This window comes from Melozone crissalis, unplaced genomic scaffold, assembly GCF_028551555.1.
Source record: "Melozone crissalis strain CALT ecotype California unplaced genomic scaffold, PUWL_Pcris_2 ptg000027l_1, whole genome shotgun sequence".
In the NCBI taxonomy this organism is placed as follows: Eukaryota; Metazoa; Chordata; class Aves; order Passeriformes; family Passerellidae; genus Melozone; species Melozone crissalis.
The window spans coordinates 62,123,934-62,144,876 of record NW_026535805.1 but is presented as its reverse complement, the minus strand read 5'-3'; the positions used below and the strand labels follow the sequence as shown (position 1 = coordinate 62,144,876).

Below are 20,943 nucleotides of genomic sequence, written 5' to 3'. Positions count from 1 at the left end.
CTTTTATCCCAATGTTGGTATTTTATGAGTACTTGAGGGATAAAACTTTCAGGAAGAAAAATACCTCAAAACCATATGACAAACTGTCATTCATCTATTTAGAGGAATCAAGATAAAATTATTCCAAATAATTTGTATCTTTTGTCAATACTATATGCCTAAATGAAGAAGGCTACACTTGTCTTCTCTTACAAAACAATGATTATAAGTATCTTTCTGTCAAAAGCTTTCACATCCAAAAAATGCCTGAGAGCAGAATAATGTACTCTTATTTTCAAGACAAAGAACCCAGTCCAAAAAACTGTTCCCAAAGATTTGGCAAAGTATTACGAAGATACACAGGCTTTGGGGGCTGCATATTTTCAGCTTTTTGGATGAACTATTAATCTAATAGTGCACACAAGTCTCCACTACTTCTGTAACACTGAGTAAATTTTAATTCAACCAAATAACATACCAACCAAATCCAGAAATGTACAGATCACATCTCCAGTCCTGTAAGGACTGAAAAAATAGAGCCTAGATAAAGGCAGAAACACTTCTGTTGACTCTGGCATAGAAATGCATCCTCTTGATTTGGAAAACAAAGGCCAAGACCACAAGGTCCCTTGGGAAGCATCTGGTTGGAGATGCACTGGGATACAAGCAAGGCTGTGCAGAGTTACCAGCACATGTGACTGCCAAAACAGCAGGAACACTGCTCTGGACTAGTGAGAGATGTCCATTTCTCTGCAGCTCACAGCACTCAATTTAGAAACGTCTGCTTTGGCAATTTCATTTATCAAATGTATTTCTATACTTATTTAGCATTACATTAAAAAGTATATTGTTTTAATGCATGTTAAAGAATTGAATCTGTGAAGTACTTTAACCCATAACAACATGGATTTAACATTTTTATCAAATAAAGAAACAAAGTACTGCAAATAAAAAGAAATTTGGACACAAGCCCAACATGCCAATTTATTTTTTATTTTCTTTCTATCAGCAGACTCTAGCTTGAACAATTCTTCCTCAAAACCATGCAGATTTCACTGGACAGTACAAGTATTTGCTATAACATCATTCAGGTACATTACTTAGATGCTAAAAAAATCTTCAAACACTGTACTTCAGATATAAAGATGTTGGAGAACAGCTTTGACAAGATTCCAAAAGGTATGCATTAGTTTTAAAATGGCAAACACTGCTTATTTTTCTTTCCACAACCAAATGATAAACACTGTACCAAGGAAAAACCACACACAGCCACAAATGCTTCATAAATTCAAACATCATATTCATACTTTACCCTTACAGTATTTTAATCTGGTGGTTGCACCTACGGAGACCATCTATTCACTGACTGCAAACTGTGTAGCTATAATAAATAATGGATCCACTAAGTCAATGATAAGGTATTACCTTATAAATAACTGCCAATTCCAGTGACACATCAAGACAACATTCCTTACAAACCTTATCACCACTCTACCCAAAGTTCACAAATCCAACAGTAACTACTGAACACACAGAGAGCAAAAGCATACATATAGCCAAACAAGTACCTTAACACTCAAATTTCAACATATGTATTTTATGCTGCACACATTAATTCATAAATTAATGCAAAGTTTGGTAAGGTTGTGCTATTCAATGTTTTGGCATCTTGAACATCAAATGGCAAGGATGGACAGCATTAACTTTACTTGCAAATATGGAGAATTAACGGAATGTTTAGATGGGATAAGTAATACATATCCCAAGAGAAAAGCAAATTCACATTGTACTTTTCATAATTAAACCATACTTCTGTAAAATCTGCCCCTGACCAAACCTTTGCACAGTGTTTTAACAAAGAACTGATTTTCCATGCTGACAGCTACTGCTTTTATATGTGGAGAAGGTCTGAAGTAGTTTGTTTCTGGTAAAAATTACTCCTCCTTTCAGAGAAAATGACTGGAAATAATCTAGGCCTTCTTTTACAATATTGAAAGCTTGAACTACAGAGATTAATGTAACCACAGACTGACAAAGAATTCCAAGCTACAATTCATGAGCATACTCTTTTCAACCTGGCTGCTTTTCACAGGATGCTCTCTCTCTCTTCTCCAAACCCAGCTCCCTCTGAGGCTGCAACGGTGTGGAGCTCTGATGAATCTTTTGAAAGCCTGGTGTAACTTGAACGCTGGCCTCGCTTGTGAGCAGCAGTCTTCAGGTTCTCATTCTGAACTGCAGTGGGATTGGAACCTGAGCCAGGGTGCAGGATAATTTGAGATGGATCTCTGATACCTTGGATTTCTTCAAAATTTTGATTAGCTCGATTGCTTGGAGCACTGTTGTTATTTAAGGTGACTGTACTAGGGGTTCTGTTTAAATTATAGACTTTCTGGCAGGCTGGCCAGCTCTCTTCAGGGCTACTTGCTATCAGGCTGCTTTCAGAAGGGCTTTTCTTATCTTCTGAGCAAATAGACATGCGAACCACAGCTGGATCTTGAAGGCCACTAAGGCTATGTGGAATTCCTCTTTTTGCACTGTGACTGTCATCTTCAAGCTCAATGAGATTTGCCTTTTCAAGCTGTGAATCATCTGCTCCTTCATTGTGGAGGGAATGATTTGGAGAACTTTCATTGGATCTTACACCAGAGTCAGATGAATCTTTCTTATCCAGAAGGGCATCTGTCAAATACTCCTTTGCTTTGATGAAGGTTCTAATAGGTTCAGACCCATGTTCTGGAGATTTGGGCTGCTTCTCTATTTTGATATCTGTTTTCTTATCTTTACCTTCCTTAAGAAGTGGAGTATTATCTGATTCTTCAGTTCCTGACTCATCTTCATCACTGGGAAGTTTCTGATACCGGAGAGTAACTCCCTTAAGTTTTAAATCTGCAGCCTGGAAAATACTTGTTCTTTCCAAAGACTTCTTTCCTGGCAGAAGCTTGGAACCAGACTGATCAGATTTTTCATCTTCTTCTGTTATAGGATCCAAAGGAGATGCATCATTAGTAGAAACCCCTGAAGTACTGTAATCAACATCATTCCTCTTCAGCAAAAAGGACTTTCTTCCATCATCCTGTTTCTGTTCACCATCTTTTCCTTTTTCCTGTTCTGCATTGGAGTGCAGGGAGCCCCCTGACGTGCTCTGGCCCATGTAGAAAGCACTTGAGCTATGAGGGGAGGACCTCCCACTTACTGTGGTAGAATTGGCACCTCCTTCTAACTGGGACATTTGAGCAATATACTCTCTATATGCATCTCTGTACTCTGCCTGCACCTTGTCTGTAAGCTTTGATATTTCAATACTAGAATCTTGAGAGTTAAGACTTGAAAGACTTGGAGTTCTACGAGTTTGTGACTGGAAGAAAAAAAAAGAAGAGAAAAAGATAACAGTTAAAGGAACTATCTATTTTTACTTTTATCAATCTTCTTACATGAAATAACTCAGAGCATTAAATATGTTCTTAAATTATTCTTTTCATTGCTGCAAATAAGATTATGCAAGTGAAACTGTAAACACTATAATTAAATATGCTTACTATAAACATATATATGGAATCACACACACAAACTAAACCGAGAAAATATTCCTATTCTTGGTTCCCATAATGAAAAATTTCCACAAAATAAGCATTTCATCCAGTGTATTTGAGACTCACTCTTGAGTGTATAATTACAAAGACTGGATTTGTATGTCAAGATGGGCTTTTCTAATACATTTCATACATTTACAAAATTTGCATTTTATATTAGAAAGACAGCAAGAATTCATCTAAATGTTGAACAAATCTCAAAAACATATTCAAAAGACCTCCACCATACATACTTCAATATATCCTGGCAAAATTCCACATATCTGTTTTCAGAAAAATCAGTTTTCTGACAAACATAACCCTCTTGGCCCCCATGTCTGCTTTTAGAATTTGGTTTTATTTCTCACTACCCTACTCTGACATCATTGGTAACAAATTAAAACTAATTTCCCCAAGTGCAGTCTGTTTTGCCAATGATGGTCCCTGGTGAGAGATCTCTCCCTGCAGTTATCTTGTCCCACAAGCCTTCCATTATATTTCCTCTCCCCTGCCCAGCTGAGGAGGGCAGTGATAAAGAAATTTTGGTGGGCACCTGGCATCCACAACAGAGAAGTTGAAATACAAGTCAGTGTTGACTTAAAAAATTCTAACAGGTGAATTTTAATGTTTTCTTAAGGACAAACCACCTTTCTCATTCCTTTGATTCAACTTTAGATAACTATATAGGCATCAGAAGCACTGTTTATTCAAATACATCAAATGTTGTAATGACACTTTGGTCTAGAAAAAACATACATTGATACTCCATGGAAATGGGTAGTAAGGGTAGTTTGTATCCTACAAACAAACACAGGCATGCATGCACACACTCAGAAGTATCTGGGACAGAAATCTATCTCTGGGATATATATCCCAAACCCACTTTCACAATGTGGATCACTGAAACTATCACCTATGGTTAGGAATTTGGGGTGTCTTTTTATTTTGTTGCACCTTCAAGATTTTATAATTTACTTTTAGAGATGAAAAGGGTTCACGCCACTGGGTTTGCTGTTTTTTTTTTTTTTTTTAATTCTAACCACTACTTAGCCACCAACTAAGTGGTGATTAGTCTTATTTCTTAAGGATAGACAAATGAAAACCCAACACTTCACATGGTCTCATAAGATACAGAAGAAAACTGGCCAAAACCTATGGCAGAAACCACAGCTGGAGAAGGATGTCAGTTCTGGAGTTTATGAACAGGTTACGCAATGTAAGGACAAGGTTCTGATGTCATGGAGCACTGTCTATTTTCAAAAACCTAACAAATACATTTGTTGAATGGGCTAATGTCTGGTTAGCACATAGCTAAAATATTTAATACACAAAGCCTGAATAATACAAAAATACAGAAGCCTTGGAAGACACCACCCTAGGCTAGATGAGAAAGGCATGATAGCTTTAGGTTGTTTGTCATGAAGAGTGATTACTGGAACAGATGAGTACTTTTTAGATGGCAAAAATTAAAGACTTCAACTCCGAGTATGGTTAGAGTTTACATCTCTGCAGCACTAGGCTTTACCTAGACTGAGAACTGAAAGCATCTGAACTATCCTAGAGACTTATTTCCTGACTTGTCTATAGCAAGACTGGAAAAAACCTCTTTTCCATACAGGCAAGCAAGCAGAATACATTTCTCTGTTAAATACCTGCCAACTTAAGTTACTGTGGCGTGGAGGAGCTTCGTCAAGACCAATTGTGTTGAGTTCTTCAAAGCTGAAGTTCAGTGTGTAGGGAGCTTGGCCAGCAAGCCCTGTCAGCTCGGTGTGAGGCAGCTCGGTGCTGTGGCCAGGGCGGCGAGTAAGGTCACTGTGAGGGATCGCAGCTGTACCGTGCTCCGCTGCGCCGCGAGGATCTTCCTGAGCAGCCTGATTTTCTGCATTTCTCATTTCAAGTATCTTAACGTGCAAAGAGACACAGTTTAAATGTAATTGCATGAATAGAAGAAGTTATCAAAACTGATAAACAAGAATTCCATTAAAGATAGGAATGAGGAATTCACTGCTGTAAATGTGTACCTGTATATGCAGTTTTGACCACGAAAAGTAGAAAAATCACTTGCTAATTCTTTTGTATTTATAAATCATTCCTATTACTGCTCAAACCCTTGAAAGAACCCACATGCCACAAAAATACTTATATTCTTGTAAAACTAGTATGTGATAAATTATAAATTTTAAAGCAAAACCAAACACTTCATATCTAACAATAAATCTCATCATGTAATTCTTGGTGTTTTCAAGACTGACTTACAGTTGACAGACACACTGCTATTTCAAGAAAGGAAACTGGCAATAGTCTAAAAATAATTGAGAGAAAATTCAGTTCTCAGTGATGCATAACCCTCGCTGTAACAGCCTGCCTGCCCAATTCCTTGCACTTATTATGACCTATACTTTGAATTCCCTGACTAACTTCAACAGTGGGACAGAGATTTTAAAAAGAGTTAAGTTCTGACCATTTCATTAAAATAAGGAAATTTCAAAAAGGGAACTCACACAGGAAAAAACAGATCCTACAAAAAAAGGAGTAAAAAACTTCAGAGTTCACAATCAATTAAGATGCAAATTCACAAGTAAAGTTACTCATTAGCGCTTAAGACAAAAAGACAAAGTAACAAAATAGCAGATGCATTCATGCTTTAAGATATTTACAAACTTAAAGATGATGACAATAAGGAAGCAATCAGAAAGAAAGAAAGTCTCATATTAAAAGACTAATTTATGATGACCTGAACATTGAACAGAAAGTCTTACCATGCTCCTGAACAGGTGCCAGTCACCAAAATTCATATTCATTTCTTTTTTCAGTTCATCAATGTTGCACTGAGCCAAGACACGACCATTTATATTTGCCTAAAAAATACAACTAAACAATGTAAATTATGGATACAAGAATTATGGCACAGCAGTAACAGACTAAAAAAAAGGAGAGGTAAAGCTGGATGCAGACTACTAGTGAAATTTCCCAAAGTCACTATTAAGTCCAATTCTACATAAAACCATACGTTTTTATACAAGTATATTTAGTGATAATTGCTGATGGACAAGAAACACCTATGTGTCATGGAAAAAAACAGAAATATTAAATCCATTAAAAATGTGTATAAAAAAGGCAATATGATGGTGTCCTATATATAGACATGAGGAAATAACATGTAAGTGGTGGAAAATTTCAGGGACAATAAGCCACACTGATCTGCTTATATTTCTCCAACTCAGAACAGAAATGGACTGCAGACACCCAAGCATTTGAAGATAATCAGACAATGAAGTCCCAAGCAGCATCTGACCCCTGGCTTCAGGCATCTGAGATCAAGTACTGCCTCCATTAAGTTCCCTCTCTGCATGAAACAGGCTTACATTCCTCCCATCATCAGAAATTCCCAGGGATAGAAGATTAGACATATTTCTAATGCTCATCATCAATCAGAGATCAACACAGAAGTGCTTAAACAAGATCTATATTCCTTACATTTGGCATGTTTATATAGTGCTTAACTTCCAAAAGCACCAAATTCAGCTCAGAACCATTTTCATTACATAACAACAAGAGGTATTTATCTTTATACCATTTATCAGTGCATAGACAGAATGCAAAACCATGTCTTAGGAGAGCAGCCAGGAAATGGAAGACCTAAGTTGAGAGCTCTGCTTTTACTGAGGAATCTCAGTGGTTTTGTACCCATATCCCAGCAGATGGTCTTAGTCAAACCAGGAAAAAGACCAGGCTGAGCCATTTTCTTCCTTCTTTTTTGCATGATACCCCTTGTAATTCTTACAATGCAATAATATAAATAAGAGGAATCTCATTAGGGACAACTGATGAGCACATCCTTCTTTCAGTCTGGAGCAAAGGAAGCAACTAGATTTTTTTTCAGCTTTACTTAATGACCTGCAATCTAGCATCCTACTTCTTGTTTTGAGTAACTTTGCTGAAGCTTCCTATGAAAAACCTGTCTCTTAATCCTTGAATCAAATCCTTCCATATTAAGATACGATAGGTTCCAGGACAAAGTCAGCTCAGCAAATCCACTAAAGACAACCTTCATATTTTTCCATTCTTTGTAAAATAGAGCACACAGAATTGTGAAAAAAAATGCAAGAGCAAAGAACAATTCAGTGTTAAAGTATCTATCACAGAAAAGAGGAGAGACAGAAAAATATACAGTGATCTCTTTCTGAAGCACATAGATGTGGACTGTGATAAAGAAATGGAACCATCTTCACCCCTCATTTACAACAGGAGAGATGTGCCAATTTTTCACAGAGGAAAAAGTAAGGGATACTGCTACCTAGATATAGAAGACCTTTGCAACCCTTTTTATTTTTTCATTACATATGGCAATTTTTAAAGATTTTTCTTTGCTTCTTTTCTCAGAATAACCAGTCTCATCAACATTTATAGTTCTGAGTGTTTGTCCTTTTCAAGAGAGCATTTTCTCTGAAAAATGAATGCTTCTATTAAAATGTCCTCCAAACTTGTCATGCACAGAACTTAGGATGTTATTTTAACATCTGATGTTTTTAATAAACATTTTCAAGAAAAGAAGTAACTAAATATTTTCCTCTTCTTGTGTCCTCTTCCATGTTTAGGAACTAAGCACATAAATGAAATTCAGCTGATACCTTTTTTATAGTTGCAGAGTACTGAGGTAGCATGCTCTGGTCCAGACCATCTATCTGCTTTAGCTTCTCACACACAGCTTCCACACTCATTGTGCTCAGAGATACATGGGATACTCCTGTGGCTGACCCTGTGCCTGCTCCCTGTAAGTGAGAAAATGTGCACATAAGACTTGTTCCAGTACTCAGTACACCCAGAAATTCACAATACACACTAACACAAATCAAGCTGTGTTCAACTATATTTTAAAATTAAGATATGAGAATAAGAATGCACAGGCATTTTTAATTATTATCAGAATATCTATAAATTGGGAAACATTCATTATATGTATTTATAAGAAAAAAAACAGCACCTTGAGTCCTGCCTTTGTGACAAAATAACCCTCTTACATAATTTCAAGTAAAAAAACATAAAAATCAGAAATATTAAGTACAGGTTAATCAATTTACAATGCAGTTTCACTCACAAGTTTTCTCCTAACTTTAGCACTTACTTTGGTTTTGGGATGTTTGGGGTTTTTTTTCTCAAATAATGCAGATACAACTTAGATTTTTCTGTCTTAAAATCTCCTGGTTTATTATCAGACAAAGATGACCTAAAACTCAAAGACGCTCAAAACAAAGGTAACTCCTCAACTACTTGGATTAATTTTAACAATAATTTTAACAATATCTGTTTATTTTCCAGGGTTCCTTCAGCTCTATTTATGCAAGATCATCCAAGGGGCTGTGCACCACAGTACTGAAACAGCAGCACTGCAAATGCCCTGCAAGTTACTATGAGGATGCTTCATGTACCCCAAACTTCAGAAAGATTCAGGTAGAAATTATTTCTAATTATTCAGCTCTGTAACACAAGAGTTGTCCTGTTAATGTTGCTACCTTTGGGAATTTCAAAGAAAGGGTGGAAAACTAAAACAAATGCATCTGCAGGTAGACAGTATATTAAGGCAGTATGTTCTTTAAAAAAAATCACATTCCCCCCGGATGGGAACCCATGCAGTTACACTAGTGATTCCAAATTTCAAAAAGCAAAATCAGAATCAGTTCTATCAGTTAAAAATATTTGTATGCTCTCCACTTGTGAGGGAGGTTGCACCTTCACTTTTTTCTTAAAATTAAGATTTGGGCGCAGCACTGTAGACTGTGCATCAAACAGCTCATTTTGGGAGGATGCAAAAGAGCTTCTAAGCTTCAGAGGTCATCACCACATGCACAAGCCCTGGGATGTAAAAGTGCATTTTGACTATCCAGTTAATCAAGTTTTATTATATTCCTCAAATCACCAATGCAGACTGGTTTTGGAGTTGTAATATTGTTTCCCATTTTTATTTAATTACTTGGAAGATGTTTAATCTTTCAGAATTAATATAAATTACTAGATAAATTACTAAATTATTAAATCCCCATCCCTGTGAAAACCAAGAGTTATCACAGAGAATGCCATTAACCTTATCTGAATTATCTAAACCAGGATATTTACAAAGAATTTATTCAACTAGTAATTCCAAGGCAGCAATCCAAAACCCCATTATCTACTACCTCAGAGTTCTGACTTACTGTTATCAAAGCTATCCTGATCTGGGGAGCTAGGCACACTCCTAGCTACTCTGAGTTTCAAAGTTTAGGTAATATTACATGTAATTCCCCTAAAGTTCTCCACCAGATGTCCTTGAAACGGACTTTAAAGTGTGTAACTATCAGCTTCATTTGGGAACACTACTGGGGGTTGTGGGGAATTGGAGCCTGGCAGCTCACACACTTGCCTGGAAATAGCTGGGGCACCAATCTTTGTTCCTTTAACCATTCCTTAATTTTTTTTATGTCATGTCAATTGGATAATAAGCAAACAAAGGATATATCCCATTTTCTGGGAAGGCAATCTACCTAAATTACAGCAGAAAAATTAAACATTTTACTTCCACTTCAGTCTAGGCACTTAAACTAGGCTTGGTACTCCTTTAGAGAACATGCCAGCTACATTTCATATACTGCAATGTCTAAAGGACAAATTTTAGATCTTAATTTAGTATGACTTTTAGCACATCTAAAAATCTGTATCATGTCGAGGATATAAGCCAATCATCAAAAGGATGAAAATGACAGAATGAAGCTTCATTCATAATCTATTTATCATATACCTCTTTTATACATCTTTAATTTTCCTCTTTAAGAGATCACTGTGGGTTTTTCTTCAGAATACCAGCTTGTGATCATTATTTCCTCATAAACACACTATTTACTATTGGCATGAGTTAGATAATACATCAACAAAGACACTATGTTAATTCAAATCTTAATTATTTTTTGAAAGAAGGCTTATCAATTAAAACAAAAGAAACTGTTATAGCCAAAATTACTTTGTGGCACCACTAAAATAAATGGTCCCTAAGCAACATGTGTTAGCAATTGCCTTTGTTCTCAGAATCTATCAAATACATTATCTATGATATACCCAGAAATAAATGAAGAAAAGTTTTACACACATCTAATTTAACAGATTCTCGTTCAGATCAAAATATTTTTCTAACAATCAAGGACAAGCAATTCTTTCTGCATGCATTAAGACCTAGTTTAGAAACTTTGCTTTCAGTGTATAAAAAAAGATACATAAAAGTTGAAATATTTAGACTATTTTTGTTAAAGTGTGAACTGTTTGAAATAGATGCACATTAATCCAAATCATTCTTTATGAAAAGCACTCTCTGAAGAATAAGTAATGTAATAGCTTTAGGGATATTGTCATCATGTAAGTGAATTAAAACTGTACTTAAACTGACACATTTTTCAGCCTTAGTGGTTTTGTTAGAGATGCTTAGAGAACATTAGTCTGAAAAGTATTTGCCATGCAAAAGCTAAAAGCAGCTTGTCAAAACAAACCTCAAGGCTAGTAATGAGCATTAGTTTACAGACAGCCCAGCATGAAGCACCAGTATGATAGCTTCTAGAATGACTCTGAAACAAGTGAATGAGAATTCACAGGAATTGGCTGTACCTGTCTGTTTTTGTTTAATTCAGACTTACACAGCTTTGAGAAAAGGACAAAATAGAATTAAAAGAAACAACAGCTTAAAGTGATATCACAAAGGTCAAACATACAGAGAACATGCTTTGAAGTAAACAGGAAACCAGGGTTAGGATAGACACAGGATATTTTCATAACGTGATGAAACTTTTAAAATAGATCTTAAAAATATACATTTAGGATATGCTATACAAATACTATTTTCATGAGCAGACTATTCTGTTTTGCATTTGTAAAAAAACCACTTGCTATATTCTGTTTTTCATAAAGGTTTAGATTGTTTTTGACAGAAAATCCTCCTTTTAATGACACATTCTCCTGCCATCTCAAGATCCCATTATACTACCAGTGTACCTCAAATAACTTTTCAAGCTTCTATGTAATCAAATCTGCCAACGTCCCTCGCCCCCACCCGCCCAAAAAAGCCCCAAAAACAAACCAGCACCACCCACAGAATAGAAAAGTTATTTCTTATAAGCACAAATATTCAAAGCACGAAAATGCTACACAAAAGCACTGGAAAATCTGTAAGAAAACTCCCATGCCATACATTTCCATTCATGCTCAAACTTTTGAAAAGTACTTCTTAAGAAGTACTCTATGTTTATCTATACTACATGCTCTGAGCCACGTTAGTCCTCATTCAAAGCACACATAATGCTACATCTTATGGATTATATATTCAGTGCAGTATGAAAAAATGTATTTAAACAAAGTAATCATATTGGAACAAGCTACTTCCTAAGAAGTCAAAATCAACAATGCAAATTAAAGCACAAAATCAAGTTTATGACAGATACTGCTAATGCTAGTTTGATTTCTAACACAAAAGGGGGTTCTGTGAACCATTCCGTGTTACCATTCCATGACTGGTAACACTGCAATCACCTACAAACTCTTCAAAAGGGCATTCTAGAAATTTTTGCAGTTATTCAAAAATAAGCATCTGTACAGTAAAACCAGCAGAAATGCATGTTTGTCTCCATCACAGATGTCAAAGGCTGGCATCTTAAGACTATTTTCATTAGTGGTTCAAGCTGATAACCTAAAATTTGCAATGCACCTTCATGCTGATACAACTAAATAGATGGTATTTGGTCAACTCACCAGTTTGACATCTATGTTTTGATCCATTCAGCAAAGAACAGTAAACTATGGTCTGAGACAGACAAGTTTTATCATCAGCAAAAGAATCTAAGTACAGAAGGTGGCTAAAGTAAAATGCTTGATACAGGATGACTATACTCAAAATATTCCTGATTTTTACTAACCTAACCTGGACTTACACAGATATTATGAGACTAATGATGGTGGTCTGGAATTTCAGGATTTGCTCACTCCAACATCAGACTGACAACAGCAGACCCATAACTAGATCACATAACAGCCTCTACACAGCTCTGTCAACTCATGCAATAAGCAGAAATTATGATGTGTGTGAAAAAAAATTATACTCCTGAGTAATCCTGTTTTTTCACCCTGTTATGACTCAAACATTCAAAACAATGATTATTCTCTATTTTACACAGGAGTTGCAACATTTCTGGCTCCTTGCCAGTTTAGCATGAAAGACAATTTTGATTCTACATGCTCCTCTTGTTTTCAATCACCAAACCAATTACACATCTTGGTGTTCATTAACTACTTTGTGCAGGGGTTTTTTTTCGTTTATTTAATTACTTTGCGTGCACCAAACCATTTAATAAGTTGGATCACTCATACAGTAGCAACGACCCATCAATTAAGAGCTACCTAAATAGCTGGATGAAATTATTGTACCCCTCATCTACAGATAATTGCAGCACATAACACAAACATAATATTGTTTCCTTTCATGGAAAATTCAATAAAGTTGACAAAAGAAGTGGATTTAGAGTAGATGAAACCCTGAAAACACATCGCATATCATATCCTGACTAACAACCTTCTTGTCAGCTTCCCAAGAGACTTTAAAAAAATCCCAAGTTTTAGATTTACACCATAGGTTAAATAGCACTTAGTCTTAGAAAAGTATGTGATCTGATATGCTGCATTAGCGACTCACATCAGTATAAATTAAATTAAAAAACAGAGCTAACAAAATCTTCCATTATCATTATCTCAAAGGAAGTTTCCTTTTAATGTTTTAATTCCTGTATTTTCTTACTTAGAGGCAATAGATTACTTACAGGAGTCTTTTAAACTGCTGTTTGAAGCTGCACCTAAATGTGCATTAAGATAAACACTCAGCAGCAAGCAGAAGAGGCACTCAGTTCCAATTCTGCTGCTGAACTCATTCACTATTCTGCTCCAAGACTAAATCCTCCTTTTCCAGGCTTGTGTGCCTTGTCACACTCACAGAGACACACAGTCCTCAGCCATCATGCTAATATTTTGAGCAAGTCCATAATTTTCCTTGCACTGGCAAGTCTCAAAGGTCTGGGAAAAGAATGGGATAATGAGATAAGGAATCAAACACAAGGATGGCATTTCAAAAGGAAAAATTACTCCTCAGTCATCCCTTCACACAAAGTAAAAAAAGACTTGGGAGAGAGAAACTTAGCATACCTTTTCCATTGCACTGCACATATGTGGTTTCTCAGTGAAAGTTATGTATAGTTAAACAGAGTTTGGAATCTGTGTGGGATTTGATTGTTTTTTCATTGCACAACAGCAGAAAGACATTTTTGCAATTATTTACTAAAAGAAAAAGTAAATGCAATCAAACTATAATTTTTGCCAACAACTATTGGCAGCAAATATTAAGAGAATCATGACAGTCACATTAAACTCTTTGTTTTGGTATAAAACACGATTACCATAATTAGTTTTAAAACATATACCATAAAGATGACATCCTAAGTATGAATACTTAGGATAAAACAAAACAAGTCACAGAAAGGTAACTGTTAACATTCTGACTCATGAATAAGTTATGACCAGCAATATTTTATTTTTCCATTTCTATCAAAGCTGCCTTATACTGTATTACCTGCAATAGCTTTATGTCACCAACTAAAGAAGTAGGTTCGGGAGAGAGAGTTGACTGAAGCAGAAAAACACAATTACTTCTAAAACTTAAGCACTGAATGACCAGCTGTCATTCTACACTCTGCTCAGCTACCACGACACTTGACTGAAAGCTCACCACAGCTACTGAGAAAGGCAAGGGGAAAACTACAGGGGAAAACAGAGTACGTCTTGCAAGTGAAATATTAGCTTTTAAACTCATTCACGAACTACATTAGTTTTCAACTACTCTATTTGCCCACCAAAGCCACTGATGCAGTGTTAGTGAACTGCAGTTATGATTAATGCAGACTCATTACTGCTGAAAAAGCAATGAGATGCTAAAATTTCCACACCACATGACTACTCGTTTACCATTGAGGGGTCTGTGGGTGAAGGAAGCCCCTCATCAGCATCCTCCTTGATAACATCCTAACAACAACAAAATATTATGGTTTGGGTAAAATGATCAAGGGCTCAACAAAAATTATGAAGTAAACAGTGAATGAGACTGATCTCACAATAATACATAATTCAAGAGAAACACATTTGTTTTCTTTAAGTGATTAAAGCTTTTACCACCTTTTAACAGCCTTGCTCGTTGTATAAGTACCCTAGAATTAAAGCAACCAACAAGTGAGGCTTTTACTTTTTTATCTTTCCTCAGCACATCATTCCATTTGAACAGCCATCTGTCAGTAAAATAAATACTGTTAAACAGGAAATTTATTATTCTACAGGAAACTAGAAAAGTCTGCTAATTCTGCCCTTCTAATGGGTAAAATTGGTTTATATGTACTTCAAAAACACTTCAGATAAAATGTATTTTGCTTTACTTATATATATTTCTTTTAACATTTAAATATGATCTTCCAGTTTCTAGCATTCTTTACCATATTAAAGGATATAATTTTATCTTCTCCGGGTACAAAGAATTTGTGATACATTATTAAAAAAATTGAATATAAATTTACAAGTAGTCTTCTATCACTACATCTGTTTTGGTACTATAGTACAGTTGGCATTTTCATTAATATATTTTTGCCAGTATCAAAGGTCATTCTTTTCTAATCTTCATACATGGATGCTAGAATTGGTTTTCCTCTGTAAGAAATTTCTAAAGTTAAAACAAAATACATTTACATTACATGTTAGTAACACCTTTGCTTAAAATATATATAATAAATAGAAAGCTTATACTTGTCTAACAGAGAACCATCATTAATAACCTTCAATTTCATTACTCACTATATTTATTGTCTAGGTTAGTATTTGAATTACCCTTCAAAATACTTACTAGGCCATTGTTCTGATCTCTGGACAAACTCGTTTTTAGTGGTGGACGTGAGATGAGATGAGAACTGCCAGGGTAATACCTTGGCATATAAAGATATGGGGCAAAGAATGGCTATGGAAAAAAAAAAGGTGTAACAAAAAAGGGACAAACAATTACACAAATCAAAATGTAATAATAAAATAAAAATCATTACAACAAAACACATCCTCTAGCTGAGTTTCATAAAGTAAAAAAGAGCAATTACTAATAGCTTTCTTTACTTTTGCATTGAACCATTGAACAGAATTCAATCAAAAGCTCTGGAGTGAATTCTTCGAAATCACTCAGCAAATGACCCCTTTTTTTTCCCTCCAAGCCAATGGGTGTTCTGGTATAGTTTTCTGGAGGAATAGAGACAGAATGGTTTTGGTAGCTACTCTCTAACATCTGCTTTCAATATGGAAAAAGAATAATTTAACAATAATTCTGACAATTTTACTCTCCAACCTTCTAAAGTAAATATCAGGTGCTCAGTAAAACTTTGAGTCATTTGTAATATTCAAGACAATTGAACCAAATAAACAAGCAGTGTGATACTAAGAGCATCCATCACTAGAACTTCCCATATTTGTGGCACCCAACCTGGGGGCTTCCACAAACACTAGATTTTATAAACATATGAACAGATGCTTAGAGCAGACAGTACTGGAGTTTTGTTTTGCTGGAAATACATTTAAGCATGTTGTTCAATACAAATAACATTTTAAGGGACAGTGTTAATTTAGACTTTAGGGAAAGCAGAATTACAGCACTCATTGCTTTCAACTCATTGCCCAATTCTTAATAAAACTCCTCCTCCCCAAAAAAACAAAATCTAAAAACCAACAAAACACCATAAAAACCTAAAAAAAAATCTCAAAACAATGGCTGTATTACTGATTTCTGATGTTTCTATGTGTAGCATTTTCAAAATTGTATTATCCAGATACTTCAAAAGAGAACATATTATCTGATTTGTGTTTCTGCACATGACAAGATTCTGATTAGTCTACAGCACTAAATTCAGTATAGAGTAAATAATTCTATGACTAAAGGGAGAATCTATGAGGAAGGAGTGAAATTTGTGGAAATATTCCACCTTAGATTTGCCAATAAGGACTTAAAAACTTCTGTATTCAGAAGCAGCTCTAAATGAACTGAGAAATTCAAGTTTAATTTCTGAGTATATCATTTATGTAGACAGCATATGCTACAACTTCAAGCACTTTATGGAAAATAAAAATGGTTCCATATTCTTAGCTGCTAGAGGTAGATTCTGAGCACTTTCACATAATTACACAAAAATTTCATATGCTTTTCCAACATATGAAGTTACACAATATCCATTGTAACCATCAGTCTAATTGGGGAAGTTTGGTTACCTAACCTTTGCCTCCACATGTTTTAGCTAGTACAGAATGATGCAGGAAAGTTCACTGAATTAAAACTATTCCACTGTCATAAGGCACATTCTACAAGCAATACAAACTCTTTTTTTGGAAGAGATTAATTTCCAGAAAATACCACAGAAACATTTAATGCCTCAGTTTTCCACTAACAGCTTAAACCATGTGGAAAACCCCCAAGCATGAAATGCTTTATGATCAAACTGCATTCAGCTCTCACTGCAGAGCCTCTTCTCTGAAACACACAGGGGGCTTGCTGGTTGCATGATATCAGACTACAAAGCAATGGAAAAAAAACCTGTCCACTAAGGCAATTATCCCACAGTCCTCTCATAACTTCTAATCAACCACTGGGCCCATTTCAGCTACTCCACTGCTTCCCAATTGTGGAATTAATTCTCCATTACAGGCCAAGCACTTCAGAATCAATCTTCATTTGAAGTACAATACAGGCATCATGAAAACATGAGATCAATATAAATATATACTGGGCATAAACCAATGCAGAGTTGCTCTTCAAGTCTGCAGACAGCCTACAAAAGCTAAATGGATGTAGCAAAACATCATTTGTTCAAGATATCAAAGAATTTTCTCCTCTTTTGTAAAAAGAAAATAATTTCTTGCTCCCATCATGGAAATCCCAATTAGACTTGCCTACAGCTCTGACCTTCCCTGGAAGAAACATCATCTCCACAATGATCCATGAGAGCAGCAATTTTGAGAAGCTGAACTTGAATTCAGCTTTCAGCCAGGCCATTAGACAGTGATAAACAGTACACGTCCAGCTTAGCCCTATAAGAGAGCCAGAGTGCTAAATTGAAGAGCTTCTAAATGGGACCATAATCTTCCCTTTACAGCTAACCAGAGGGAGAACTGGGTTTTAAACAAAAAAATCAACAGATTACGTCACTAGAAGTTCCAGGTCCATAACATAGGAGAATCTAAAGAAAAAAGAAGAAACATACATAGTAAAAAACCCCGTATTTTCTAAAAATAAAGTCTTTTCCCCAACAGCTGGAGGAGGTTTTTCTTAAGCATAAATTAATGCTTAAAGACAATAGGACAGGAACCATTTAATGGTTAGGGCACATATCCCCAGATCTGAGGGTGTTTGTGAATAAAATCCAGCCATTTCCACAGAAGTATTCGAATCCACTGTGTTGTGTCATACTTCTCTCAGTATCCAAGACCTCTCTCAGAAACTTCTACTGGGGAGTTGCTATTCATTTTTTTAAACACCATATTTACAAAAACCTGAGAAATGAAATATGACTGAAAATGCTGAAGGAAATAGTTTTTCAGGATGAATTTTCTACTTTTAAAAGGTTCTCATCACTCATCTCAGTATGTGGTGCTCACGACAGTACCTTTGGGAGTCCAGAGTAATGAATACAGTTCTCTGACAATATTCATTAAGTGACACACTAAAAACAATTATATTTTAGAAGGGTAGTATAAAATTCCTGTGAGAAAGGCCAAAACTGAAGTATTTTAGTCTTCAGCAGTCTTAGTCTTTAGTCTTCAGTCTGTAAGCCTTAACACAAATGAACAAATAATAAACTCTTTGTAAGAACAGCTTATGACTCACCAATAATTATTTCTCTAATCCTTATTGGAGCCAAAAACCCCCATACAGGTTTCAACAGCTTATCACCCCTGACTTTAAACCTTGTCATGTACAGTAACACAAAACAGGGTAAAACAGACACAAAAACAGGGCTTCCAACAATACAGCTACTTGGACTAAGCTGAGTTAGTATCAACACAAATATTCATGTGTCAACATTTATCAGTGTTGGACTACTTCAAAATATATGTTATTTTACGTTATTTTCAACAAAACAGCATACTGTCACTGCCTTGAAGGTATATAAGAATCATTGTAGAATAGATAACTTAAAAAGTTCTGGCCTACATATACTTCTTTTGCCTTGGTTAACAAACACTGATTTATGAATAATTCAATTTACTTTTCACCTTAATAGGCTACAGTCAAATCTACTTAATGTTGAGGCTATTTCCTGTATATAGAAGTACACTATGACTTTTATCAGCTCTCTGTGGTTTTTTTCATGACAGTACTACAGAAAAAAAGTGAAAAATAAAGTTTAAAAATACTAAACACATCCCACAAAACCAGAAAGTTTAGACACTCTTCAACTATACAGTAAAGCACTTAATTCAATTTTCACATGAGCCATTCTCAGGACTAGGTTTTCTGAGGCCCACAAATAGGTCAAAAATGTATGTTTTATGCAATTCATGTTAATTCCTTTAAACTAGTACAACACCAGCTTAGGGAAAAGATAGGAATAACTTTAAAAAGAGACAGAAGGGAAGACAGACATACATTCTTATAATCTATCTCCCCACTTGAGTTTCTGTATGTTTTAACAAAAGTAACCAAAAAAAGATGGGATCCCTTCCACTATCTGTGAGCATGAGAAAAACTGACCACAGTTTACACCCCCCAAAAAACAACAAAAAAACTCGCAACAAAACAAAAACAAACAAAAAAATAGCAACCCAAAAAGCCCTGTAACATCCTACAAATGAGCAGAGTCTCAAAATTGTTTTTCCTTTGTAATTTGTTTTTCTGATGCCATTTACCATGTTTCTTCCCCAAACAACAGTTACTGAACATTACTGCAAAATTTGTCAGCTTTTGGACTTTTTTCCACTCCTAAATAAAACTTGCATGGGTATTTTAATATTTAATAGATGACATCTGCAGTATTACCAGACTAAATCAGAAGAATGTTAATTGGATCTCGATTATTTACCCGATTGTAAAAGGGATGCTGAGGTCCTGTCATACCACTATAGTAACTGCTGTGAGGCTGGGGGGACAAAACTCCACTGTTGAAAGGCCCATTGAAAGAGGTTGTAGAAGAGCAAGCTGAGGAAGGCTGACTGAAGACAGATGTTCCTCTAGCAGGTGCCTCATGTAAAGGCAAGGTGGGATAAGGAAGTCCTCCAATATTCATCTGATCTCTTGCAGCACGAACATCTGAAAAATAAATTGTAACAAGAATATGATTTTGCCTGAAGTATTTGGAAAAGTTTTAATTTGTTTGCCATTTCAATACAGTACATTTTTGTATATCCAACTCTAATCAGAGCTCATCAAATAGAACATCAAGAAGGTCAAATTTCAGCTGGATTTGGTTGATTTCTCTTGATGATCACATCTACACAGGAGTCTTTAGGAAAGGTAGGATGGTTCATCACATAAACTTATGTAGCATATTAAGTCTCTCTAAACATTTAGATTCTTATAAAATGTGGCATAAAGGAACCTAACAGTCACTCTCCAAGAGAAGCTGCTCCAAGGCTGGTCTGTACCACGGCAGAGTGACAAATCCCAGCACACAGGGATCTCTTCTGATCCATCAGGGGCTGTCAATGCTCTCACAGCAGGTGCTACTGAGACCTGGGAGTTGCCAAAGAAAAAAAGGTCCCCAACAAGTCTCAGCCCAGGGAGTGTGACAAGGTAGTTTGAGTGGCCAGGGTACAGGAAGGGTGCAGTCACCCTACCCAAGAGGTGAGCTCCCTTGGTGGCCATCATCCTCTCAGAAGGAGCTCAAATATGGCATCCAGATAAGGCACAAACCCCTAGTCCTCTGCACTCACCAGAAAGGATGTGACAACACGGACAGAGCTCCCATCCAGGTCTCAGGCTGCGGGGGGCAGAGCCTCTCACCAGTGCTGGATGTAGTAGAGACAGCAGGTGTGTGGACACAACCAGGGAGACAACCCTGGTCCAGCCTGGTACAAGAGTTAAGTAAGGAAGCAGAAAGACTAAGAAATATGAGAGAGTCAGAGGACAGAGACTGCTGGAATCACACTCTGGTCTCCCTGAGACAGAACAGCCACCAGAAAAAAGCCGAGATCTAGGGGACCTTGTACTCTCCCCATAACAGGCAAAAGGCACCTGTGCCAGGGGACATTCATGTTGGACATCAGAAACAATTCCTCCACTGAAAGTCTTATGGAGATCAGCCAGGAACTCCTGACGTAACAGAATCCA

At 36.1% G+C, this 20,943-nt stretch overlaps 1 protein-coding gene across 3 annotated transcripts in view; it reads right to left on the bottom strand.

Moving 5' to 3' along the window:
* Positions 1 to 952: 952 nt before the first annotated feature.
* Positions 953 to 20,943, bottom strand: part of KIDINS220 (kinase D interacting substrate 220) — a 75,407-nt gene continuing 55,416 nt past the window's right edge. Inside the window, exons 24-30 of one of the 3 annotated variants that reach the window (XM_054279366.1) lie at positions 19,697 to 19,923; positions 15,490 to 15,600; positions 14,568 to 14,624; positions 8,180 to 8,320; positions 6,308 to 6,406; positions 5,201 to 5,449; positions 953 to 3,334 (exon numbers count right to left, since the gene is read on the bottom strand). In XM_054279366.1, the coding sequence (XP_054135341.1) occupies positions 2,066 to 3,334; positions 5,201 to 5,449; positions 6,308 to 6,406; positions 8,180 to 8,320; positions 14,568 to 14,624; positions 15,490 to 15,600; positions 19,697 to 19,923 (2,153 nt within the window). In that variant the 3' untranslated portion in view covers positions 953 to 2,065. The remainder of the gene's footprint in view (positions 3,335 to 5,200; positions 5,450 to 6,307; positions 6,407 to 8,179; positions 8,321 to 14,567; positions 14,625 to 15,489; positions 15,601 to 19,696; positions 19,924 to 20,943) is intronic. The other 2 variants (XM_054279367.1, XM_054279368.1) reach the window with 2 other exon arrangements.